General features: G+C 40.7%; 2 protein-coding genes across 3 annotated transcripts; one reads left to right on the top strand and one right to left on the bottom strand.

Annotated features, from left to right (window-relative positions):
* The first annotated feature begins 142 nt into the window (after positions 1 to 142).
* On the top strand, positions 143 to 2,803 carry SNN (stannin). Its single transcript, XM_050317104.1, has one exon. It carries the CDS (start codon positions 143 to 145, stop codon positions 404 to 406), a length of 264 nt encoding a protein of 87 aa, XP_050173061.1. The 3' UTR covers positions 407 to 2,803.
* On the bottom strand, positions 2,793 to 27,782 carry TXNDC11 (thioredoxin domain containing 11). 2 transcript variants are annotated; one of them, XM_050317102.1, is made up of 12 exons: positions 27,637 to 27,782; positions 23,195 to 23,411; positions 22,402 to 22,499; positions 20,333 to 20,462; positions 14,548 to 14,641; positions 13,379 to 13,491; positions 11,968 to 12,168; positions 8,931 to 9,714; positions 7,029 to 7,177; positions 6,479 to 6,588; positions 5,037 to 5,117; positions 2,793 to 3,452 (listed from the first exon to the last, which is right to left on the bottom strand). In XM_050317102.1, the coding sequence occupies exons 1-12, from the start codon at positions 27,780 to 27,782 to the stop codon at positions 2,825 to 2,827; spliced, it is 2,751 nt and encodes a 916-aa protein (XP_050173059.1). In that variant the 3' UTR covers positions 2,793 to 2,824. The 2 variants fall into 2 exon arrangements, with proteins under 2 accessions (XP_050173059.1, XP_050173060.1); XM_050317103.1 differs by lacking the exon at positions 20,333 to 20,462 and having other exon boundaries at positions 27,637 to 27,767.

The following is a 27,782-nucleotide window of genomic DNA, read 5'->3' as shown; positions in this document are numbered from 1 at the left end:
TGAATATAATGGTGCTGAGTATGGTGAAACTGCACAACTTCACTGGTTATTTTTTCCACTGCAGGAGTTCGAAGATGCAGCAGGACTGACAGTGAGGACAGAAGGATCTCCCTGAAGAAGTGCAGAGTGTGAGCTCCTGGCCATGTCTATCACAGATCACAGCCCCACCACGGGCGTGGTGACTGTGATCGTGATCCTGATCGCCATCGCGGCGCTGGGGGCCCTGATCCTGGGCTGCTGGTGCTACCTGAGGCTGCAGAAACTCAGCCAGTCTGAGGATGAGGAAAGCATTGTGGGTGAGGGAGAAACCAAAGAGCCCTTCCTGCTGGTGCAGTACTCTGCTAAAGGACCCTGTGTGGAGAGGAAAGCTAAGCTGACTCCCAATGGCACCGAAGCTCACAGCTAACCTGGAGCAACACGTGCCGATGGACTGACGTGTGTAACCAGCAGAAGAATCTGCACTGCAAAGAACCTGGCCACATGCACACTGCTCATCAGAAAACACCCTGATGGGAACTAAATAAGCTTTGTTTGCAACTGCATGCACTGAGAAGTTGCACTTTGCATCAACTGTGTATCCTAATTCCTCTATGACAGGAGCTGACTCGCCTGGCATAACGTCCATTGCCGGCAATGGGCACAGGGATATACTGGTGTGAAGAGACTACTACCAATTTTTGTTACTTGAATGTTTAGCTGAGCCTATTTTGATGGAGCTACTACTGTAATGTGAACTACTTTACAACTGTGAACTGTAAATAGGCCACCAGAAACTTTTGCTTTGTGTTCTGTAGCATATGGGAATAATATGATGCAAGTGTATATAATACACAAAGGGCGTCCTGAACCACAACCATGGATGGGATTCCAGACCTTCAAAACCAAATCTGCAGTTAAAACTTGCTTCTGCTACTAGATTGAGTGCACAGCTGTACAGTCAGAAGTCCTAGTTTTAACAGTTTGTTGGACTGGTGCAGAGTACTTTATTTGAAAAGAAGGGATAAGCCTTCAGTAATATGCTGAGGGAGGAAACAGAGGAGCTACAAGAAAGGAAGTGATTTCCTTTAGCTGCAGCTATGTAGGTTAAGTTTTGGTTGCTAGAACTGAGTTCTCTATGTAGCTACTGCAAGGAAACTGCCATTCTGATGGATTCCTACCTGGGAACTAATGATGGATACTGAATTCTCAGGGATGGTCCAGAAGGTTTCCAGGAGTTTGAAATGGCAGTAGAGCAGACTTTTCTCTTCTATAGGTCTATGCTGAAACTGCAGAAGTGGTTCCTTATCAAAATGGGCTTAAGTGCAACTAGTATGAATTTTTCCTAGAACCCTGGTTTGTGTACTTAGCAGGTAGGATGTATGTTAACAGCCTGTTATAAAAAGGCATTTTAACCCACAAACAGTCAACTATAGAATTCAGTTAATGTATCTTGTAGAGAACTCCCTGGATTTAACTGTACTTCTAGAAGAGAAGCTTCAGTCTTTCCTCCCCTTGGTAATAGGGGCAAGGGAGATTGCTGGTCAGTTTGTAGAAGTTTTTAGCTACCAAGGGCCCAGTCCTTCCAGATAAGAACATACATTTCCTGCTCTGTGCTAGAGTTCAGCTATAGTACTGTAAAAATGTGTTAAAGGGAAAGTTCTGGACCTCAAAGGTTTGGGTGGAGGACAGGAGGCAACACTGAACTACCAGTGGCAGCTTACATGTTCTAAACTCTTAGTGTAGGCACACATGCTTTGAGGCCACTGGCCTGTTTTCTATTACTTTATACGTGGCCTCCTTTGCATACTGGTATTTTTAAACACTTAATTGTCTAGCCTTAATTCAGCTCTAGAGGAAGCATTCAACTTGCTTCTCATACCTCTACATATGGAGTGACTAAGGCCTAGCAAGCTTGCTTGAGAACTTTAACTTTATGCAAGACAATAATGGCCTAGGCAAAAAGTCTTGTCCTCTCTTCTACACTAAGATGCTGAATTGCTTTTTTAGTGCTACATTTACCTTTTTTTTTCCTTTTTAATTGAAGGCTGTAATCTGAAGCAGAATGAATGCTGTCAGTAGCAAAAAGCTCCTGCTGTTGCCTCTTGAGTACAACATGTGGGGTACAGCTGATAGATGTTCTTACCCTGGCACATGATTTTTAAGATCCTGGTCTCCTGAGACTTGCATGTATAGCCAGATCTGTACACTTCAATTGCTGTATTCCAGACCTCTTGTAAATCAAAGAGAAAAGGATTAATTCAGTAAGACTTTCTTTAGTTTTCAGTAGAGAACAGTTCACACATGGCTCTTGTGGGTTTCAAGACAGTCAGAATACCAGGATACAAAAGTGATACAAAGTGCTGAAGTTTTAGAACAGAACAGTTGTAGCAGGATGACTTTGTCCATTCAAGTTTACTGATTACACAGATGAAGTATCTCTATTTTAATTCAGCAAAGAGAATGCAGTGTAAAGGGCAAACTTCAGAAATTATGGAAAAGTATAAATCAAAGGTCTAATTTCTTTCCAGCAGCTGTAAGAGAAAGCCAGTGAAAAGTAACTGGTCCTTAGTCAGAGGTGCTTCACACGGCTGCCCCTAAAAATCAGCATCTTTAAATTAAATGGATAGGTGTTTGCAAGTTAGTGCAATAGTAAAGTGCAGAAAGTGTTTTCCATTCTCCTCTTCTCTTAAGATGGGGGTATCTAATAAGTTGTTCAAGTATACAAAAATATTCCATTTGATTTTTTTTTTTCTAGATCATGTGGGGGGAAAAAGTCTTTATTTACAATGAATGTCAATAAAATTTGCATAAATACCTACCCAAACATTTGACTTTATGTAAGCAGTCATTCTGTCCTGTTTCCACTACTGTGCTCTGTCTCTGTGGTATCAATATTATCAATCCTTTTTTCCTCTAATGTGGCAGTAGCTGTTGAAGGTGACACATTGTTATCTTCAGAAAGTGTTTGCTCAGACTGAAGGGATTCTTTAATTTCGTCTCTGCTCTGTAGCTTTCCTTCCCTCGCTGCCACCAGAATTCTCAGTAAAGCATTCTCTTTAAGGAGGTTTTCTGATGCATCAGCTAATTCTTGAAGCTTCTCAGCCATTTCTAGCAATTCTTGATTCTTCTGGTCATAGGTGGCCTGTAACTGCTCACTGTGGAGCTGCAGAGTCTTGTGCTGCTTTTCCAGTGTGTGTTTTTGCTGCTGCAGTCTCTGTTCGTCCCTCCGGGCTTCAGAGAGCTGTGCCTCCAGCTGCTCGTGGGCCTGGTGCAGGGCACTGATTTCTGATCGCAGCTTCTGAATTTCTCTCTCCAAGTGTGAGATGTGTCCTTGCTGCAGAACCGACTCTTTATGTTGGCACTCTTTGGTACAGGGCTCTGATGCAGAAAGACTTGAGTGATGTAAAATAAATTTAAGGAGATTGGGCAGGTTAACTGAAAAGTCTTCAGGGAACTTCACACTTTGCGCCTTCCTAGAAAGACATTAACGAGTTTATAGTAAAACATTCAGATAGGTAAGCAGTGATAATTTTATCTAAGCAACTGCTGTTCAACTCCAACTTGGTATCTTGGGCTTTTTTGATCAAGCCTGGTTAGTACAGCAGCTCAGAGAAACCTGAACTCATGTAATGTAGATAAGAGCCCATAGCTTTTCTTGTGATGAAGTCTTTTACCTGTATTCCAGTCTGAGTGCTATGAACATCTCTGCATGGCATTGCTACTTGAGAAAAACTTTCTGTCAATTTTCAGAAAACAAATTTTACCCTTAAAAACAAAAAGGATCCCAATCAGGGCACCAAGGGTTATGAGCTTGAAGGACATGTGGTAGCATTACTTCTGGGCAGGTTGATCAGAGCATAATGACAATTCATATTTGTAAGTTGAAGGACAACATTTAAGTGTTGTAACTCTACATATATTGTTAGAGTTGAAGTCCAGATCTACAGAGCTGCCTGCTGGGAAATGACCACTCTGATCCTATAGGTGTTGCCCTGGAAGCAGGAGCTTGGTGTGTTCCAGCATCTGAAAGGCTGTGCAGGAGCAGTTTGCTGTTAAACACATGAAGCTCCTGTTCATCAAAATTAAGCTATTTCTCAAAGAGTAAGCACCATGATTTTCCCTCCCCTGCAGACTTCTGGTGATCCACCAAGTTATTCTTTTAATTACCATCAGCAGCTTCTCAGCTGATGATCAGCTCACATCCAAGTTTAATGAATCATGACATCATTCAGGCAAGAAATAGTCTACATTAAATCAACACTGACTCAGTACACTGTGCTGATATTTTACTACATCATCTTCCTTTGTTACTGATCTAAACCACAGAGTGTATGAAAGAAGCTAAAAGGCTATTTAAAACAAATAGCAAAACAAAATATTAACAGCATGTGGTGGAATGAAATTAAGAAGAGTTAATTTGCAAAAATTGTCTCGTAAGGCAAATGGGGAAGAAGCTGCACAGAACACCTTAATATGAGGCACCTTTATATCCAAAATGAATACATGACTACTCAAGGAGTGCTGGGATGCTGCAAATACTATCAGAACTTAATTTTCTTGATTACCCACATGCAGCAAAATATAAAACACACTGGAGAGGAAAAGCAGCAGTGAAAACAGTGACTAGAGGTAAGGGACCTCTACAAAACCAATTGGAACATTACAAAACCAGTTTTACTAAACTATTCAGTCTGTCACTCCAGAGACAGTCTGGAGCTGCTTTATAAAACAGACCAAGACAAAATGAGAATCTATGAAAGGAAATAGGGAAATAATCAGTTGGAAGTTGGGGTGACTCAGAACTGATATAAACGGAACTGATTTCTGTGCTGAACTAAAACATGAATTTAGAACTGCAAAACTTAAGGCACAGGTTTAAAGATTTTGTGGTAAGTAACTGCACATCACCAATAGTCTGAATTATAATTTGCTGATGTTCTTGAGGGTGGAAATGAATTACTGTTTGGCTTTTTTCTCTATTAAGACATGTAACCAGCTACTTACTGTAACTTAGTACAATGAAATTTAAAAATCCACAGGGAAAAGAATTACATTACCTCTGATGAGGAAAAAACAAAATGGTTGGGAGACGGTCTGTCATAAATTCCCAGGGAAGGTCATTTCGAGTTACATCAATTCTGTTGAGAAAAGACACTGATGAAGAGAACAGGCAGATGGACAACCTGTATTTTCTTGTAAAACACCATTTTAAGGATTGGGAAGAAGGAAGTGTAAGTATCTGTGAAAGTTAAGTCTAAATGTGTGCATGAGTCACCAGAATTAATTGCCAATATTCAAGATGATGAATCTCAGTTTGACAAATATCTGTGGCATTTTTTTCCCTAGAAAAATATGTTCAGTATTCCAACAGCTCTCACCCAGCACTGAACTGCAGTTGCTCACTATGTACACACCTTCACTGTGTACACACCTTCCTTCCCTGAGACACACTGGCCTAAGAGTTCCAACAGGAGACTGAGGTTATTTCTATTCATTAATCTGTTCCTCAAGTACAACTCTATTAATATTGTTTCCTCAAGTAGTTTGAGGAGTAAATTACTTTTGCTTCTTCCAAGGACAAGCACATTCTTAATGGCACATTTTTTTTCTATAGCTCTGTGTAGAAAGGAACACGAGATTTTGTCAATGAAACACTTGTTCAACTGCTTGTTACATTTCTCTCTGCATTTCAGGGTTTCTCTGATCACAAATAAAATTCTTATTAATTACAAAAAACATGATCAGTGATACTGCAGTGAAAATAATGGAGCAAATGAGGGAACTTCAAGGTTGGGAAGGAGAAGGGGTGTAGACTTGAGAATAGCATCACATCTGTGGGAATAAAGCTGCAATCATAAACAGGTGATGAGACGCCAGATTTTTAATTGACTCATTTTTTCTACACATCTCATGCTGCCTCCTGGAGTAAGTTCAGTCAGAGTAACACAAAGATGCAATCAGAGCAGATGTTGTAAATACTGATGTCTTATAAACAGAGGAGCAAGGATGTTTAGTTTAAACATGAACTCCAAGTTTTCTTGGTTTTCTTCTTCCTCCCTCTTCCCCATCCCACTGGGAATGGGGAGGGAAGTGCACAGGCAGCAGAGATGCTCGGCTGCCCACCAGGAAAAAACCACAATGAGATGCATTTTGCCTCTCAAACAATTTCTCACACACAGCAGTACAGCATATTAATATTTGCTACAAATTATCAGATGGGAAAAGTTGCTGATTCACTTCTAGAAATTAGGAAGCTTCAAGGTTAATTGCACTGTTTAAAAATCAGTTTTAATTAAATTGGATAACTACTGCAGTGAGATTGAAAACCACCAAATTTATACAAAGGAAAACAAAATACTGTGTTCAAAGAGAAGTGAAGCAGATGACATTCACATCTACTATTGCAAGATTGTAGAGAGAAAAAAAAGCAATTATTTTCTAGGCTGATGACATCAATGATCTTACATTATGCTGGAGAGATGAAATTTGAATTTTTTACCTTGCCACAGTGAAATTATCTGGAGGCAGAAGCCGAGCAAGTTGAATGAAGATGTGATTAAGAGAAGCACAGAATCCACACCACTGTGCATAATAGAGCAGCAAGACATTCTGGAAAATGAAATGGAGAAGAGTTTGGTTATCTATTGGAGTTAACCTGCAGAAAGGAGGACTGGTTTTCACATCTAAAACTTGAGAACCCTGAAAATGTGAAAGTAAACTATGTCCTAATATTAATAAACTTTATTACAAGCTATTTACTGATATCCTCTGACTACTTAGTTAACACACAAAAATCCTTGGGAATTCTCTTTCATTAATAATAAAATACAGAAGATTATTTAGCGAAAATGCACCAAAGTTTACTACACTTCTCAAGATTCTTTTGCAGTCTTAAATTCTCATGTATCCAACGCTTTTGAATTCTTACAAAACACCATAACTTTATGTCATAAGTAAGAAAAGCACATCGATGTGAAATAAGACTGAGATACTCTCCTGAAAATCTGTGCAATGCCAGGCAAGGAAGCTGGGAGGGACAGGGCTGTTACCTTCTCACTGGAGAGCACCGTCTCATGGAAGGTGTGAGTCGTCACCTCTGTGAGCACACGCTGCTGCTCGGGAGGAGGGGCGGGAGGGTCATCCACAAGGTGCCTTTTCAAGGGACTGTAGAGAACACTGAAATTCTTAATGAAGTTTTCTGCAATGAAATTGATACACAACAAAGTTATTTCAGTTTGACAGAGGTGATTTTGGCAGGTTTTACTTTTTTACTTTTAAAAATAAGTCTTGGGTCAAATAGAAACAGCTTGTGCCTCTATTTCCAGTAAAAAACTAGGCCCAAGTAAAACCTGCACTTTCGTACAGACATAAAAAATATCAGATAATTGAGTTTATCTCTGAAAAGCAAACAGCAGGACATTTAGTTTTATATTTACTATTCAGCATTTCATTAAATTCTTACACTAGGCCAAAACAGGAATTTTTCTTTCTAGATCTCCAGATTTGGACTATCTATGCATGATTAAGTAGTAACTGAAAGGAAGGGGGAAATTGAGACATATTCCTGGATTTTTAGAAACCACCTGTAAAGACTGAGATCTGTTAAAGGTAGTAAACACTGATCTGTTTTGTTATTATAAAATCTTAGAAGTTAAAGGCTTAAGGAAGTAAACCAAAATTTTCAAAAGCCACACAACCCAAGCATAAATCACAACTGAATCCTTGACAAAACACGTCGAAGTAAAAGCCTTCTGGGAGTTCAAATGACAGAACAGGAGGACACTGAGCCTTCCTCAGCAGAGAGACCCTGGTCACGCTCAGGAAATCCTGAGACCTGAAACACGTTTGGGACAGAAAGTACTGGCAGCAGAAAGGGGAAGGAAATTCGTACCTCCTCCTTCTGATCTTAATATTTCCTAAGCATCCTTTTATGGCCACTGAGGTTTTTGTTTGTTTTTCCAGAGTGGGGGGTTGGGATGGAGATGAGATACAGGGCTGGATGTGATCCTTAATAAGACCATGGCTACTTGTTCTATGCTGTGCATACTTTTGTACTGAGATTTATGGCCAAAAGGGGATGTAATTAGTGCAGTAAGAATTACACTGATACACCTTCCTGAACAATTTATTTTAATGCTACATTCACCTGAATTTCCTTCCATGTTTACTTCCACAGGCAATATTAAACCCCCAGTATTTTCCAAAGGTAGACTCAGTTTTGCACGTCAGCAAATGCAATGGCAATGACAGGCAAATGCACGTGGTCAGGCATGTTCTGTTTGATTCAGTAACTTCTAAGTAAATCAGAACTGCAATCCTTGGGTTGGGGTTTTTTCCTTTTTTTTCTCCTCCCTGTTATTTTTCATGGTTTTGTTTGTTCTTTGTGTTTTCTCCTCCAATTCAGAGGGAAAAAAGAGCATTGACAGATTTGACCTCAGCCACCTCAGAGCTCTACCTTGAAAACAGACACACTTTTCAAAATCAATTTACAGTAATTTAAGCTGGTTTCAGAGGACAAGAAGATGGGGAAGTCTCTGCTGGTAAGGGGGAAGTATCTCACAAAATTCTGGGATATTACACAAATGTCTTCTGTAATATCAAATGTGTTAGATGCATCATAATCTTTTTTCCACAAGCAAATTAATTTAGATTTTACCAATTCCTTCAATGCATCAGGCAGTCAAGAAACACACATTTTGAGGTTCACCTCTTTTAAAGCAAGTTACTTTTGGTATAGAGAACTTAGTTTTTATGCCATCCAGAACATGATTCTGTTCTAACCAACAGTGTAATCCATAACTGCTTGGTTAACTACTAGATAGTAGTTAGAACAGAATAAATTACAATTTACAACTTTGACTATAGTCTCACTTTTCACAATACTTGGAAATACTTGGCATACTTGGAAACATAATTTTCTTAAATCAACATCTGGATAGTGGTTACCATACCCAGGGTAGGTCCAACAAGTGACTGATTTTGATCCAGGACATAGTGCACTTCTTCTTTCATGTCAACAATGGCAGCAAATTCCTTAAGATGAGTAGATCTTGATGCTCCTAGTCTCTCTGCATATATCCAGAAAAGATTTGAATCCAGCAGATAGAGATTCAAGGTTTTGTTGGTCCTGCAGCTCAGACCAGTAATGTTCATACTACTAATATTAAGGTCAGGAATAAAACAATTCCTATCCTCAATGTGAGGAATAGAAAATTGGGTGTTATCTTTCTTCCCATGGGAAGAAAATGCTACTTTGGGGGTCTGAAAGATGGTCTTCTCAGAACTAATGAAACTTAAAAAATGCCTGTTTACTGTCCTGCAACATGCAGTGTAATAGCTAAAGGGACTATAGAAACTTAAGAAATTGCTGCACTCTATGGTATTGGATATAACTTGGAAAAAGGTGTGTTCCTGGAGGTAGAAAGAGTCCAAAGCTGCTTCTATCTCTAAAAAGTTACAGTGTGGCACGTGGACTTTATTTGGTTTGACACCAAGAGTCTGGTTGACGCAGAGCTCACAGACATTGTGAGTTCTGGAGATGGAATGCCACTGTGGAAGCACCACCGTGTTACAGCAGGGGGACCTGGCGATGGAGAAGGGGTCTGAGCGTTTCGGGTGTGCATCTGTTACAGAGGAATCAGAAGCTGGTGAATCAGTGTCTCCTAAGAGCTGAAGATCTGGCTCAGCTGCCTGGCTTTTGTTACACTTGTGGTATTCCAAGGCCACTTTGGTAATCTAAGGGGGGGAAGAAAAGGAAGAAAAAAAAAATCAGGATTAATGGTACACAGTTCACTCAAATGCAGTTCTCCTTGCAGGTTTAACAATATATATGCAATTACAGGTGGAATTTCAGAGAGATGAAGTTGACTAATCTTTGTTCTTACAATAATACAGGGGGCTCTGACTTGATAAAATTAAATTTTCAGGTATTTTAGCACATAAGCATTAAACATAAAGACAAACAAAAGTCACTTTAAAATATTCAGTCCACCACATTGATCTCAAGGTCCTCTTGTGCATCATATTTATTGCAGGGCAGTAACACTACATTTTATGGTTAAATCCCACTAACATGAGGAATTAACAAGTTCAAGGTCCTGAATTTCCCTTGTTTTCCAATACGAGGAGGAAATTAATAAAAGCATTCCCATATGAAAAAGGAATAGAGATTTCTTCTGGTGTAGGTGGTGCACAGATTTTGTAACAATCACTAAGAGTGCTGAAGCAATGTCTGTATTCTTCTAACCATGGGCATACACAGTTGCAATCTGCAAGTGCATTTTGCAGACAGTAACGTGGCTTATTGGGAGAAGAAAGAAAAAAGGAAAAAACTCCTGTCTCTCAATACCAACATTTCTGTGCTCCATCACCATTTTGCTTTTCATAGCCAAGGGCAAACAAGCAGAGAAAAAGGCATGTGTAGGGACCATAGAAGGAATTCCCTTTCTAGAGATGAATAACAGAACATACAAGAAAGGAAAATGAAAGAGGAAGTTTCCTTTCATCCTCATTAGCCCATTAAACAAAATCCAGAACATGCACACGCTGCTGACAGAGGAACACTCTAACAGAAATCGCTGTGATTATCAAAGGGATGTTGCAGTGTCACATCCAGGAGGGGTGTTGTGTCATAGGACCATCAGTGTTAAGCTCATTGCAGTGAGCTATGATCAGAAAACAAATTTTGCTCCAAGAGCTATCAACATAAAACTTGAGAGCTTTGTTCCTGCAACTGCCTTACGGTCAAGAGGGTTCACTGCCTGATGAAACCCACAGGCTGGCTGCAGTAAACAGCTCCTCCCATGGTAAACAAATTGCATAATATCTCTATCAAGCTGAAGCTATGCAAGAGCACTGGGAATGTTTTGTATTTCATTTCACATTTTGATAAACGTTGTTATTTAGCAGAATAAAATTTGAATCGGACCATCTTATGTTGCACTGATTGGATCTAAATAAGTGGTACCTGCTACTAAAATGTTTAACCTGTGACAAGCATCACTGAATTAAGTCTGACAAAAATAAGACAGGTTACTACAAGATTAACGGTAGTTCTTTTCCAGGCAAAGATTTGCCCAACCCTACCTTGTAGCAGTCAAGTTTAGCTTTTATTGTTTCTATTTCTATTTTGGCTAAGTATTGTATCATAAGCTATTTTCCTTTTTTTCCTTATTGCTACAGACACTGCAATATTGATGAGGCCTCCTTGTGCAAACCATGCAATTCCCTGGACACAGATGCCATGTATGTAAGGCAGCACTGTCACCAAAACTGAGCCCTGCTTTTTGTCTCCCACACTTGCTTGTCTGTTGTTCCCACTGTCCTCAGTGCTGTGGGATCACCAGTGGGATGTGCAGCTTCGTGTTATACTAAATGGGATGATGGATTCCAGCTGATAAACAGCCCAGGGACAAAAAACTAGTTTTCAGCCAAGTTAGTGTCCCTGCCTTGTTTCTGCACAGCTACACAAACTCCTGTCCTGGGCAGTTCAGCACAGAAATAATGGCAGAGGAAGAGTGATTAAAGAATGCATGGGGTACAAAAATCAGAGTGGTTCTGAGTAGTTTTTTGATTGGGCTATACTTTAGATAACACTGTCTGGTTTTACAAAAGGTCTGCTCTTCCTTGCACAAGCACCTCTGGAAAGACAGTAGGAGAGGAAAAATAGAATGGGGTGGACAAAACACACAGGGCTTCTGTTCCAGCTGGCAGAGATCTGCACCTCTCCCACAGCACTCACCACGAGCAGGGGGAGGTCAGGGAAGATCAAGATGCTGGTTCTAAACAACTGCTGAATGAGACAAAGGCACGTTGTGTGGGATGAAACCAGCGTAAGGGAGTTGTGATAATATGGTTTGAGAAAGTGTTTTTAAACAAAACTGGGTAGTTTGAACAGTGAAATAAAATGAAATAAAATTAAGCTCAGACCACTGACTATAGCTCTCAAGTTCTACTATTTATGAAGTAAAAAAAAATTATTTCACTTACTTCATCTAAAAGAGGATGAATTTCTGCTAAGGGATTGTAAGGTATAAATATGAGAAGTGCTGGTCCTTTCTTCAGCTCGTTGTTTAGAAGAAGGCTTTTCCCACCGTGTGGTCTCAGCCAGCGTATGAGCATCTCTCGGTTCTCCAGAGCCCACTTGCAGATGTTCTCAGCAGTGTAGTTCATGATGTCTTTTGGATAGATCTTCAAGGGGGAAAAGAACAGTTCTTTGTCCTCACTTGGTTTAGTAATGAATGCAGTTCTCCAGTATGGCCTGTTTGTTACTGGAATGACTAAAACTCTCTTTCTAAATGTGATGTTAGACACCAGTCAACGAACTTCAGCACTTCATCCACCCTTTCCCTCTGGAAAAGCCTCCCAAATGCTCATCAGAGTATAGTAACACACACAGCAAAAAGGATTCTACCAGGGAAGCTCCTCTTTCTTTTACTAGATCTTTATAATCTTGACTTTTTCTCAATAGTACAAATTTTTTTCGTAATTGAAAGAGCCCTAAGTTGGTATCATCACATACCTTCATTTACAGAATATTAGAATATTTTTTCCCACTATTAACTCACCATATTAACTCATTTTAAATTAGCCTTTTAAGACCCAAACATCAAGACTGCATTTAAAACTGATATCTCTTATTACTGAATGCATCATAAAATTATTGAATTACTGAAATGCATAATAAAAAGTGCTCACAGCTTTAAAATCAATTTTAATAAATTCAGGCAATTTTATCTCAAATAATTTGCATAGACAGTAGTCTTTTATGTACTTTGTTATTTCACCTGAAAAATCCCTATTTTTCCTAGTCTCAATTAAATAAAATACACATCACAATACCATCTTCATAGAGTTTCCACTCATGGTAGCAGTGTGGGTAGGGGAGGTCTCTATGCCAAATAGCAAATCTGAAAGTTAGTATTTTCAGCCTTAGCTTTCACAAAAATCAAGGTACATGCATTAAGAGTTATTATAAATTCAGCTAATTTAATTTGTGTGATTCTTCTAATCACTGCCATGTCATACCTTTAAAACAAAATGCAAGTTTTAACTATTCCTGCTATCCCCCCACAAAATCTCTCTGTTCACATCCTCACTCAAGCAGCCTTCTAATTCTGATCCACTGAAAGATGTACAAGCTTTGGGGAAAGGTCTTTGTATAGTGATTTGTGAAGTGCTTGGGGTTTTAGGTTTTGATAGAGATGATCAGCTGGGGTCTGAGCTACCATTTCAAACAGCTGCTGATGGGCAGAATGTACAGTATGACCGTACAAAATTATTCTTCTTAAAGATCCCGTGTCCCAAAGCTCTGTGAAACGTTTATTCACGGTCTGGTATGACAGAGCTTCAATCTGCCCATGCTGTCCCAGAGCCCCTGTGACAGGAATGCAGCACTCACGAGGGAGGTGTTGGCGTGCCGGTGCAGGTACACGCTGCCCGATCGCTGCAGGGACAGCTCCCGCGCCACGCGCTTGTCCGTCACCACTCCAAAGCGAAGCGTCCCAAGGTGATCTGCAAGGGCACACGGCCACACTTGAAATAGTTACACACACTGCAAGCCTCAGAGCACCACACAGGGATCTGTGAACAGCAACTGCCAGTGCTGGTGACTGAGGCAGAATTGGCAACAAGAACAAACGTGTTCCTCTTCTGCACAGAGGGGATAGAACGTCAACCTGAACGGTCCAGTTTCTTGATTTGCTTATTAAATATAGGATCTGGTATCACAAATGCACCTTGCTATGTTTTATGGCATCTCAAAAGCCAAGATAACTACGCATGTATGAACAATGTTTAAGTGATGTGTATTTATATAGTCTATATTTATAAATGTGTACACACAGATTGCCTCTCATCTTTATGTGGCAAAGAACTGTCCCAACATATAAATGAAATCACAGAACAAAACACAACAGGCTCTGTATCAAGCCAGTGGCACAGTAAAATATAAGAATGGTATCAATTTCCTTCATTTGCTGACAGGAATATCCATAAAATGTGCTTGTCCTAACTTTAAGAAAGTTCCATCCAGCAGAATGGAAAGGCAGGTATTAATCATATACAAAGTTTGCATGTTTAAACACAGCAGGTTTTGTATTTAGATTATTAAGGGGAAGAAAGCCCTTCTCATCACGCTGCCTCGTGCCAGCTCTGTGACTCCATCCAGGCAAGCACCTTTGCTGAATTCAGTTATGAAGTACTGACAAAATCAAATTCATCCAATGCCTCTGACATTGCACATGTTGCATAAGACCAAAGACTCTTGGATTCCACTTAAATGAAGTAGTGGAATCTGATTATGGCTGTGTATGGGCTTTATGTGGGTTTTTGAGGAATCTGGATCTCATGGATCTTTGAACAGCAGCCTGTCATGCACTTCATTCCATGATGGCTGATCACATAAGCTTTTTATGGAAGTATCCCAGGAGATGGCCTCATAATTAGATCAACATCAAAAACACACAGAAGGGATTAATTCCCAAGTTACAAAAGATTGCAAAAAACTACTAAAGCTCTTACACATAACTCATTCACAGATGCCTTAAATTATGAAAACAAAGCTTTTACCTTTCTTTAATGAATGCAATGCTGATGTGAAGAATGTTAAATAACCAGGCGGTTGAGGTGAAGCATTGAACTCAAAATACCCCACAACTCCAGGCTGAAATAATAAGAATTAGAGCTATTTAAGCTATTTTCAAGTGTAAATATATGGGACACAGCAATTATTCACCTACATTAAAACACAACAGAGTCTTAAAAGACGTTTACTGAAGAACAGCCACTTTATGCTGCAAGAAAAAGTTTAGTATTTAAAGACTGACTAGAAAGCAGTTCTAAAGTTGCCACTCAAAAGCCACACATGAGAGAGGGGTTTATGGATGCTAAGTTTCTAATGGCATATTTCCCATGTTAGCTATTAAAGTTCACCAAAAACAATTCATATTTGCTTTGCAACTATTTCTTGAGTCAGTTCCAGCACAAAGGTAAGAAATATAAGCACCATAACGATTTCTTTTAGAACTGGAATGTCAAATGTGATGTTCTGGAGTATAAACAGCTTAAGCAGTAATTATATTGCACATAATTAGCAACTGCATGTGAATTCACACTTTGTGTGTGAATACCTGAACTGTTAAGCCAAGTGATCATCCCATCTTTAGGGCACCAGTCACTGTAAATCCCTTCAGTTTATCCTGCAGGAGTCAGTGACAGAGCAGCTGCACAAAGAGAAGGAGAGCCCCACTCCCACCTGCATATCCACAAAGTTCTTCAAATTGCCAAAGAGACAATTCAGAATTTAAAAAACTCATCCTTAAGTGATTGATTTTTCCAGGTGAATGACTTCATATGAAATTCAGGAAGAGAATCTGGGAGAAGCTGTCTTGGAACAGGGAGGTGCATAGTCTGGACCTCTCTCACTCCAATGTTTCAGTTAAGTTTCGGTTCTAAATTTTGCAAAATATAATCCATTACAAGTTATTATTAAATTACGTCCTTAATGCATCACTCAAATTATGGCTTACTAAACTTTCAGGACAGAGTTAAGTGATGGAATTTGGTTATTTTGTGCTATTTGTTTCCCTGTTCCACCAACACACACAGAAAGCATTTGATGCACAAAGCAAGAGCACGCCAGGGATTGCTGTAGAACGAAAGACTCCAGACTCACTGAGCACCCACCTGTGTGGCAAAGAGATTCTCACAGAAGAATCTTCATTTGGCATTTCAGAGCCTGCTTTATTTTTTTGGTTGAGTTTTGCACATAAAAATTTAAATTTCTTTTTAAAACAGGGACATACATTTTACCTCCTATTGCTAATATGAATTCAGATATTCATCTCAGCCACACAAACTAATCTAACTCACCATGAATTAGTGATCTCCAATAAGAACATTGCCCATTCCAGCTACTGACCTGCTCTTTTTAGGCAGGAATGCTCTTTTAAGAATGAATGCTAAACACAAGACTCTTGTTCGTAAAGATTCCTTATGAGGTATCCCAGGAATATTATCAATAATAAAAATGAGATACAACCAGTTAGTGAAATTTCTGCCATAATCATTACCAAGAAGGAAGTAAAAATATAAATGAAGTAATAGTCAAAAAATACAACAAAATAATTGCACTTAGTGTTCTTTTTAAAACAATAAACAGGCTATTAATTAATGTTTATCTTTTCCTCCTAGGTCCAAATTAAGACAGTAAAAGAAACAATCCCTTATAAAAACCTTCCAAAGCATTCAAGTGAACCAAAATAACACGACAGATAAGATTATCAAAATTGTAGTTTCCCATTTCCTAGGACCATTTTTGAATACTAATCCCGTACCAAGCAAACTTATGGCACCAAACAGTGAATGAAAGAAGAGTCAAAAGGGACAGTAAAATGTGAAAGGGACAGTAAAACCTGACAAGAAGCCAAAAGTCAGGTGTAGAAATATTTATGCTAAATCTTTAAAAAGGTAACATTCTGATTCTGACTGCAGATCTGTTGTGCAATAACAGCAGTTTCAGACTTCAATTAAAAAAGACATTGTAGTAGAAGAATATATACTAATGTTATATGCCTAATCAGTAATCTGGTTAATTAATGGCCTTTTAATGACCATCCCAGAGGAGTTAGAATTTTTGCCCCATTACAGGCTGCAATTATACCCAAGAGGAAAATGACTAAAATGCTGTATTTCTTCTCAAGTAGCATGAAAGTTTCCAATCTATAAGAATGAAGAGATTCAGTTGCTCACACCAACTGCTCTGCTCATTTAACAACACTGAACACTTCCAGGGGATGGCAACTAACAAGAATTCTTGGTCTGTACAAGTGAGATTCAAGTCTCGCAGGAAAGATCTCGATGCAAATGAGAGGTTCTTAATTTGGAATGCAAGTAGGCCAAGAGCAGCTTGACAGCAACAACTCCCACTTCATGTAAGACCCTCCAAAACACTCAGGAAGTGCTGCAGCAACAGCTGCCTGCAAACAGTTCAGGAGTTTTTTTACATCCAAGCTGTTATCAGTGATCAGCTGCTCCCAGGAAACCATCTCTGTGGAGCTCTGGGTAACCCCCTTCATGCAGGCACTTAGGAATAATTAGTTGAAGAGGTGACACAGGGGTGGTTAGGAGCATTAAGAGTGTTGGTGTTGCTAGAACAGAGCTTGCTGGAGCTTTTCTTCCCATGAAACAATTTTCAACCCCTGTCTCAAACTGAGTATCTGTTGGAAAGGCTTTGGAGCAAACCTGAGGATGTCAATAGTGAAGAGTTATTAGTACCATCTCCTAGTCAAACTCATATATGGAAATACAAACCCATAAAATGTAGTAGAGCGTATTTCTTGCTTGGTCCCTACACCACAGGAATAGAAAGTGATATGTGGTGCAATTAAATCAAGTAACAGACTTGCCAAGAATCCCAACAATTACAAAACAGCAAGTTCATGGAAACTTTTAGAATTAACAGAGATCTTCAGATAAGTAATTTTTATTCCTGAAACATGCCTCAAACCTACCAGAGCTCTTGGAAGGGATGAGCAAGCATGAAGATACCTGATCTACTCCATGCAGCAATGCTGTACTTCCACAAAGTCTACAAGACATTACCAAGCACCGTGGAAGAAAGCAAGGTGACAAGGAATAACATGGAAGATCCTTTTCTAGATCAGTAGAAAAGACAAAAAACTACAGGTAGAAGTCAGTTTTTTTCAGCAGCCAAAGACAGCCAGGCTGTACCCTGATACTCATGGAGTTCAGGATGTGTTCTGATACTCATGGAGTTCAACATTCCTGTGCCATTCCTAGCAGCTGGGTTAGTCAGTGAGGAATGAGACAGGCCAGTCTGGGTTAAAGAGAAACTGTTACATCTCTGCAGCTGAGAAAACAAGATGACTACAGGGACTTAGAGGTACCTTGAGTTATGGCAGAAAGTGCAGGTCCTCTTAGGTTTTCCCATATACTCCAAGACTTTAACTGCTTTCTGAATGGGATTTTTCCTTGCTCTCAAAAATTATATTCTAATTCTTATCCAGTTCTAGTTTTACAATCATTCCACAAGCACAAAAAACAACCTTAAATAGTACCAAAAAAACGCAGATCTGAACTTCGGCGTCCCCAACCCGAACTGTTTTCACGGGGTTTGAGCGCCCTCTTGTGAGAACAGCACAGCATGTCACGATAGTCGTGATCGGGTCGAGGAAGGGACAAAACACCAAGAACAAACATCACTGCTCCTTACATTTAGCTGGATTCTGTTCACCAGCATTTCTTTTTGTTTGCAGAACCCATTTGCTGGCAGAACAAGTGGCTGAAAATTAGATACTGACGATGACAAATCTTTCAGAAATTCTGAGCTTCAAGTTAATCAGCTTTTCAATGAAGAAATCACAAAAACAGGATCCAGCAGGCAGTGGTCAAGGTGCCCAGTGAGCAATCCTTGATAGTCTTCTGTCCTTTCCCTTCTGCTAAAAGTGAATATTTTTTTTCTATACAGAATATAAAAAATCAAAGGCCAAGGGTCTCAAAATAGGAAGTACTTTGTGCCATACATGCACTTCCTGCTGTCTACTTTATTCCCCAAACCTCCTCACTTCTTAAGCACAGGAGTCACTCCTGGATTATATTTTCTACAAATGGTATAAAGTTTCTCAGCTTGCATGGAAATCATTAGAAACCATTCACATTTCTGTTTAAAATTATGAAATTACTTGTTTATTTCTGGTTTAAAACTATCTTTTCCTTTGGGCCTGACTATGTTTCCCTCTCCATCCACCTTCACAAACAATTCTGTTTCTTCCACCTTATCCGTTATTTTTGTATCCCCTTCTCTCCTTCCTGCTTAACTTCACAGAGGCAAGATTTGAGCACCAAGTGCCACGCTCTGGTACAACCTCAGCCTTAACTACTGCAGGGCAACACAACAGATCAGACTCCACTCTTGGGCCATTTGGGGGAAAAGAAAGAACCAACAAATGCTGAACATAAACAGAGATTTGGCATTTGGAGCCACAGAATTTCAAGCGCAGGAATGGGGGAATTTTGAACACAGAAACGAAAACAAATATTCAATTGCTAAGCAGTGTTTAAAAAATATTTTCCGTTCCCCCCAAGTTTGCCTTTTCTCTTAACCTTTCTCCAATGGAAGTGCACCTCTTACTGCAAAGCAAACTGAGACTTAGTGACAATATGCTTCTTAGTTATCTTTTGCAGACTACCAAGAAATAATTCATGTAACACAGACCAAAAACCAAGCGTGGCTGTTTTCAAATCTCCGTAAGAGGCAAAAGAATGTTTTAGAGTTTTAGAAAAACATTTTAGAATGGCAAAACTGAAGCAGTGAGAGGACAACAGAACTGCTTGAGATCACAGAAAGTATCAGCACCAGAGACAGGCACACAACTCACTACTCCTGACTCACATTCCACGCTTAAAGCACTGGAAGCCCAAGCCCATTAACAGTTCCTGGCACAAACAGCACAGCACCTGCCCACGGTGACCCCCAGCGTGTGACCCCTCACGCCATGGCCACTGTCACTTAACACACAGGAGCTGCTCCCTCCTGCAGCAGAACCAGCCATTAGGACAAGCACCAGTTCCCTGCTTCATTCTGAGGCACTGGGGGGTGGGTCCCTCACCCGTTGTAGCCACTGCTGCAGCAGGGATCTGCTGATCAGGTTCTCCACACCCTGGGGGTTCAGTAAGACTGCGGTATTTCTGCACTGTGCACTGCAGAAATGAACAGTCATGAAGGGACTGTAAATGGTTCTCTTGTACGTACATATTGTCTTACTGGAAGTTATTAATCCACTAGTATTGTTACCAATCTTGGTACCCCTGAAAACAACAGACTGAAAGTTAATAAAACACCATGTCCCAGTGGATTAAAATCATGAAGTTACCCCCATACAATGTGGTTAGGAGCTCTTATTTCAACTGCTTTCACATTTGTTGTTACTTAACAGATTCATCCTACTAGAAAGACTTAACATTCCTTTAAAAATTAATGATTCTGTATTTCTCAAATGCTGTCCCACCTTAGACTGAAGATTTTTATGAAATGATTTCTTCCTCATTTCTTGTTCATATGTAACTTTTTGGTGAGGTAACAACTTTGATTGTTGTCTCTACATACTAAAGTACTGTAAATTAAGAGCATCACTAAATCATAAGAGTAACTACACAGGGAATCAACATTATGAATTTGTCATTTCATATTTTTATCATTTTAACAAATTTACAGGGCACTGATTTCAGGATCCTGAAAATAAACTAGTACTTTGGAGCAGATCAAATTTAATCCTTAGACAAGTCAAACTCTTTCTGAACCACAGTGGTAAAGCTAGAGAAGAGAGATAAGTACCTCATAATTTGAGAGGAAATCTAGTAATTTTGATCGAGACGAGATGTAGAGTAGTGGTGTCATCACCCGGCGAACAAACTTTTCAATATAAACAGCACTCATTGGGCCTTTGTATTCAATTGGTCCAAAACTAGTACCAAAAAAAATAATAGAACATTAAGACTTCAATTAACAATAGGGAGTCCCTCCTGGGGGTGGCAGATAGGAGTTACAGACAGCATGCTCAGCCTCTAGGGAATGGCTCTCTGTGTTTTACCAGCGGCTGCAGTGACTGATGGGGAGTTGTGTTACCAGAGGGAAGCACAGCACAGGAATCCCAGCCACTGTCTGTGGGAAGGAGCAGTGTGTTGGTGAGAACAGAGGGATGGAGAACCCTTCTGAGTCCCATTAAAGTTGCTACAATGCAGGTATAAATGATATGATCATACATGCTGCTTTGTGCTTGGTCCGTGTGACCAATTCATGTGACTTCCATACATGTGACTTAAAAGCACAGATCTGAAAAAATGTCATTATTTTCATTTGATTTTTTCAGTATCTCAAAAAGTATCAATCTGGAAAGGTGGAATACTTTTACACAGACTTTTTCAGGAAGCAATCAGTAAGGCAGGGCCAAATCCAGGCCCACTGCTGATAAACAAACTAAGCAAATCTAGAGTTCCCCCCAGCCATCTGATAAAACAGCTCACACCACCTTAGGCAGTGCTAAAACAGAAGGTGGGCTGGGTCTTGCAGCTATAATTTCCAGAGGTTCCCCTTATCCCCTTGAAATCTTGCATCTGATTTATTATCATTAGGCTGGACAAAGCATCACGGTCCAAAATGAAATCAAACACAAAAAGCACGAAGACTTAGCCCATTTCCACTGAAGAATTTAATGTGATGCATTTTTAACATTGCTTGTAGAGTTTATACAGACACATTGGAAAATAATCAAACTCCCAATGAGGTACCTCTCTTCAGGTGCTCTGAAATTCTTCTAGAGCCCAGTAGATTATTCTACATCCCACACTGGTTTATTACAAACCTTTCCTTCACAGCAACACGCAGTGCTTCAACACATCACATGCCCAGGACACCACGTTGAAGGTTTAATACCTCAGGCACGAGGGGTGCATCGCCCTTTGGGGTTTTTATGAGGTATCAGTATGGATTTACACCTCATCTTATTGCAACTCTGTTTAAAGTTACTGATAATACCCAAGTGCATCCATCTATCGTGTTGTAATTTAAAGATCAAGTAAGTTTAAGTCAATAAATCCTTGTGGGATTGTAAGGTTCTGGTGTTGCAGTTTGAACTATGCCAGTGTCACCTGTGTCTACTCCAAGTTCAGCTAACAAAGATCAGGACTGCTCCTCCTCAATACATAAATCCCCCCACCCAAAACCATAATCAGCCTCTGTAATGAAAGAGCTGCAGTTCAAAACAAGTGTGCAAAAGTACAATGCAAGGGATAAACTATCATATACAGCATCAGAAAGTGTGCTTCCTTACCTTCTGCTCCATACAAAGAGAAAAAAAGGATAATACATACAAATACTAAAAAATAAAAATGAAGTTATATAAAATTTTATACAATGATACCTCAACATCTGGAGCATAAAAAGTGAGTAGTGCAAAGTTCAAATTCAGAAGGTCTTCAGTACAAAGTGCCATTTAAATATGCACTTAAATTCCACTCACTCCAACAACCCTTAGGTACATTCTTTACTGCTGTAATAAATTAGGACCAGTTGATATAATAGATCTACAGAGCAAGCAAACAAATGAAATTAATATACAACTCTGAATTCTTTACTTTTTATCGGCGGCAGAACTTCCAGAAGATGCACAGGCAAAACAAAATTTCCTTAAGGATGAAGAATTGCCCAGCATGTCATTTAACTGACATTTCCAGCCCTACCTGGCACCTGAGTAGCACACAGGATGAGCTTCACCCAGAGTCTCCTCCTCTACAGCTGTTTACTACAGCCATAAATGTAACATTTTCAAACTGCAGCATTTTATGTGATGTCTTTGTTCCCCAAAATGACAATAAAAAGCCCAGACCATACATATGAAATCTTACCTCCGATGGTATAAATGGATCACAGGAAAATAAAAGAAATGCTTCTGCTTCCTGCATTTCCCCTGGTTCCACCAGCAATTTATAGCCACAAACAGCACCTGAAAAGCAGGTAAAAATTCACAGCTAACAAAGTACATTACTGTGACTTTTTTATCCCAGCTGTACTTTTTACAATCTATTCCATCTGCTGTTTTCAGGGCCTTTTCAACTAAGCATTCCATACCTGTTCCTCTTAATTCTATCACACAAAGACTTTTTTTGTCATTTTGCAACAGCAATCTTTTTGGTCACTATTCTTCCCAGTTTTTATGGTTCTTAATCTAAATCCTCCAAATGTACTGATTCAGTCATAATCCATATTAATTACTTCTTCTGCAGTGGAGCTCAACAAGTGGAGGTTTAAGACAGCTGTACCTGTGAAGTGTTCACAGATACACAGCTGCTAGAAAGGTTACAATCTCATATGATTACCAGTGTCTCCAAGGATCCTGGAACTGGAAGCAAACTCTGTGGAATTTCTGTCTGAAGGCAGGTGAATAAATCTGAGAACACTTTACAACAAGAAACTTGTACAGTTTCCCATTCAGGAGCAGAAATAACTGAGCAGGAATCACAGCTTGTCTCCATTTATTCTAACACTCTCCATGCTATATTAAGACCACTGGCTGAGTTACCCAAATATGTGGGCATTCAAGTCCTGCTGGTTCCCATGGGAAGCCAGACATCAGTGTCAGCTGGGACACTTCAAAAGCTATCAGGCCACGTTTAAGATTGGTATCTTCTCTGGAGGTACCTGGTCTGACAACCTGCTGGCCACGTGTTCTATCTCTTCTCTGGCTGCGATGGACTGCCCACACCACGGGGCGTAGAAGAAATAGAGCGCGATTTCCGAGTCCTGCCGGAGCTGCTCCGCGTAGTCCAACTGTCCCCGGAACAGATCCACGACCGGAGACCTCGGCGAGAAAAAATTCACGGGAAGCTTCGCTGGCATCGTCACATCCTTCGCTCGGCTGCAGGAAGAGATTAAGGGTGGTTACTGAGACTGCAGAGCAGCGGTTAAAAGTGTGCCCAAAGCCAGAGTTTTTGTTCTTAGCAAAAGTCACGCAATGACAAAACTTTGGACGTTGATGCAAACGACTGCAACTCACGCTATCTGAGTTAGGATCAGGAAATACCGTAACACCTAAAGATCACCCTGCACAAGCTTCTCAAAGCCACGCTGGGATACCATGCACTGTGTCTCTGGGCACATCAGCTCCCACTCTTACAGCTGGTAAAATTACCAGGCAGAGTGATTTGTTTGGATTCATTCCCTGGCCTCATCCACTTTTAACACTTGTACTTTAGGTAACAGCACCCTGATAAGAAAAGAGACATTGGTCATGAAGTTTTGTGAGACTAGTACCCTGCCTTATGCTTTGTTGTGAAGTATTCCACACTTCTGTTCTTTCATATCTTGTCAGGAAAAAAACTGTAAATACGTGTTAAGTTTATTTTACTGATTAGAGCAGGAACTGCAAACTGTTCAGGCAACATTTTCTCTTCAATGTAAGGACAAAATCAACAAATAGTCTAAATTCAAAGACATTATGACAGTTTAAGTTTCTTGAGAGAAATTAGTTTGACTAGTAATACCAAGAACATAAACCAAACACTGAGGAAACAATTTTCTGTCAAACCCGCAATCAAACAATCTGGAATTCAGCATTTCCAAGGTGCTCAGAAGTTGCTGTGGTATAAATGGCCTTAAATGCAAGTGAATGATCATACTCCCTTTTTATATTCTCTTAATTTTATCATTTACCACTAGCTATATTTACTCTAGAGCAAGTCATTGAAAACTGGATCACCACACTGCAATGCCCAACTTTGCCATGGTTTGTAATGTGACAGGAAGCTTTAGGAAAGGTTGTGCACTTTTTTACTTTGTGTTGCAATAAGAAGCTAATACAAAAATCTTATTACCTGATATCTGATCCTTCTCAGGTTAAAATTTACTAATGGTGATAGAGATTATTTAGTCCCAAACACTGTCTCACTCACATATTAAGCAACTTTCTAATAACTTCCACATTTTCAAACCTTAAAATCTTTCTGGTTTTTAAGAAGAACCTTTTTTTTTTTACAATACAGCGAAAAGCCACACTCTTCTTTCATTTCCACAATATCAAGCATACACTTGAAACTCAACATTTTAGAACTGCCCCAGTATATTTTCTAAAAGTTATGGAAATTCTTAATTTGTATATAAGAGAAAATATTTGATCCAAAATCCAGAATTTTGAAAACGGTTCCTCATGTTCATAATTCATTAATTCCATTACTCACAACACTGTGTTTTCACACAGATGACCAAAAATCTAGTTTCTTCTATGGACTTCCACCTTTGTTTCTTCCCCTCTCTCCCAACCAACAACCCAGCATCTCCTTCCCCAGCCCTCAGGTGCTTAAATCACCTCCCAACCAACACCTCTGATTCCCTCCCGTTCCTGCACCCTGTGCCTGTCCAAAGTGGCAGCTTCTTCCCGCTATTTCTGCCTGCCAGCTGGCCAGGACACAGCTCCCACGTGAGCTCTGGCTCACAGGTCACACACTGATCAGCTGCTGCAAGCACAACACCGCAGCAGGGCTGGTCTCACACCTACTTCAGAGACATCAACTGGAATTTCTCCTCTTTAATTTGTTTAATGAAAATGGACAACTTCAATATGTTTAAAACCCCTGCTTCCTCTACAGAATTAAACTGAAAGAGTTCAGGAGTTGTAGCATAAGCCTTAAAAATGAGATACTGAACTGCCTCCAAATTGCAAGGAAGTGTAAATAAAACACATCAGCAGAAGTCCCGTGACATGAGTGAGTCAGGAAATAAACAACTGCTTTCAAATATGAAAATCTTCCAGTAACTATTAAAAAACAAAACACAATAAATCAATAGCTACCAGCTGCTTAAGGTGACCTGGTCAGCAGTGTCTCCCTCTACAATAACAAATGCATAATAGAATACCCTGACATAACACCCAGCTTTACTAAGAGAACCCCCTAAAGTTATACAAATATAAACTGATTACATAAGAAATGATTACACAAACATGATGATCACAGACTGTTTATTAAAACACTGATTGTGTTATTTAGCTGCTGCTCAGAGCCTGCAGGAACTTAAACTCTTTCCAACAGAACACCCTGGCAATAAAGGGAAGCACATGCAAGTGCCTGCAGGACCAGCCTCTGACTGCAAGGGCCTCAGACTGCAGTTGTCTGAAAGACATTTGCATTTTGCCAGAAATAATTCAGGTTCTAAACCACAGGCTTTCCATAGTAATCCATGCTAGGTCAGGTCTCATTTGGCTGTTCCCTGAGTCACTATAAACATGCAATACCTCAAACCCCACAAATGGATTGCCTTGTAGTAAAGGAATTTTCCCTTTCCATACTTTTTATCCACTGATCTCCAAAGTTGTGTATTGTAAGAATAGTTAGTGGTAGTAACCGTACTGTGGTGCTGAGTCTTGCTTGTAAATCATACTGACATGTGGTTAGAAACTATGTCTCCAAATTGTATGTGGAATTTTTACAACTGAATTTTCTCTATTTCTGATAACCAAACAAGGAATACTTTTCTGATATCAGTTTGTCTATTTAAATACAAACTGAAAAGCCAAACCCCTTTAATCAAACTTCCTGTTCAGAGTACACGTGTCAAGAAGTACATTCCATCTGTGAGCTTTCAAACAGAGACAGTAGTAAAATTAAAAGAACATGCAGGTTTTAAGTAAAGGAGAGCAGGAAGAAAATACAAAAATCATCATAAATGTAAAAAAAAGCAAAATTTTTTTTAGTAATGGACAGTTAATTGTGGAGGTGATTATGTTCAGAAATTCTTCACCATACATTCTGAAATACAGCAAGAGCTTTACATTTTTTTATCTATTTTATCTGGTCATTGTGAGATACAGACTCCTGGAACAGAGGCACAGCTACCCAGAGACACTCACTGATAGACTTAAAATTCACTCTGGTTCAAATAATACATTCTCTGTGCACAGGTGGGAAAAGGCCTTAGCAGTTTTCAGAAGCATTACCTGCGACCCAAGTGTTTATTGGAACAAAAAATTGTCGGATTCTGCAGAATAGGGATGTACATATAAAATATGTAGCCTTTTCCCACTCTCAAAATGAAACTCCAAGTGCTGTAGATATTCTTAAATTAATACAGTGTGACCTGAATCACAGAACAGTCACCTTGACTTAAAACCCATCCGAAGGTTCAGATCCCGCTTCAGGCTCCCAGAGCGAGCAGCCCGTGCCCAGCCCCTCGAGCACACACATCGCCTGGTTCCTCGCACCCAGCTCTGGGCAAACAGGAGCCACCAACACTTCTGCAAACAAGGGAGCTCCAGCTCCCGAGAGGAGCACCACCAGATTGCGCAGAAACCGCAAAATCTTTTTTGTCTGAAGCAGGACCGAGCAAAGGGGAGTGACAACACCAGCACATGGGCCAGAAGAGACCCATTTCCCCCAGGCCGACGCTGAGAGCGCTGAGGGTAGAGCTCAGCCCCGAGCCCCCTCAGCCCCTCTGTGGCAGAGCGAGGTTCCAGTTACCTCTGGAGATGAGCAAAAGCAGCTTTATCTCAGCAGCGCGCCTGCCACAGAATCACAGAAAGGGTCAGGCTGGAAGGGACCACAGCGGGTCATCCGGTCCCACCTCCTGCTCCTGCTCCAGCAGGGTCATCCCAGAGCACACGGCACAGGATTGTGTCCAGGCGGTTCTGGAGTATCTCCAGTGAGGACACTCCGCACCCTCTCTGGACAATCTGTTCCAGTGCTCGGTCACTGCACAGGGAAGAAGTTCTTCCTCATGTTCAGGTGGAACTTCCTGAGCATCAGTTCCTGTCCATTCCCTCTCGCCCCATTGCCGGGGACCCCCGAGCAGAGCTCGGTCCATCCTCTGACACCTCCCTGCAGACACTTACACCGAGCCCAGACGCGTGTCCCGCGTACCCCCGCCGGGGCAGCCGCCCCTTCACACCCCGCTCCCTCCCACACGCGTTCCACCCGCCGGGTGACACGGCGGGCCCCGGACACGCGCGGGGCCGCGGTTGCCATGGGGACCGCGTGTGGTGAGGGCAGGACCCACCGCCCACCCCGGGCACGGTCGTGCCCGACCCGGCACCGCGGGACCAGACCCGACCCCGGGGCAGCACCACGATCCCCCCGCCCGCTCCCCGGCGGTACCTGCAGGTGACTTTGAGGGCGACGAGGAAGGCGCAGCCCAGCACGATGGCCGCGCCGCACAGCACCTCGGGCCGCCGCGCCATCAGCGCCGCGCGGGGCCGCACCCGCGGGGCCGCGGCGGGGCCGGAGCCGCCGCACCCCGACAT

The sequence above is a fragment of the Myiozetetes cayanensis genome, unplaced genomic scaffold (genome assembly GCF_022539395.1).
Source record: "Myiozetetes cayanensis isolate MyiCay16 unplaced genomic scaffold, myiCay2020 scf20-37, whole genome shotgun sequence".
NCBI lineage: Eukaryota > Metazoa > Chordata > Aves > Passeriformes > Tyrannidae > Myiozetetes > Myiozetetes cayanensis.
This window is presented reverse-complemented; position numbering and strand designations above follow the sequence as displayed.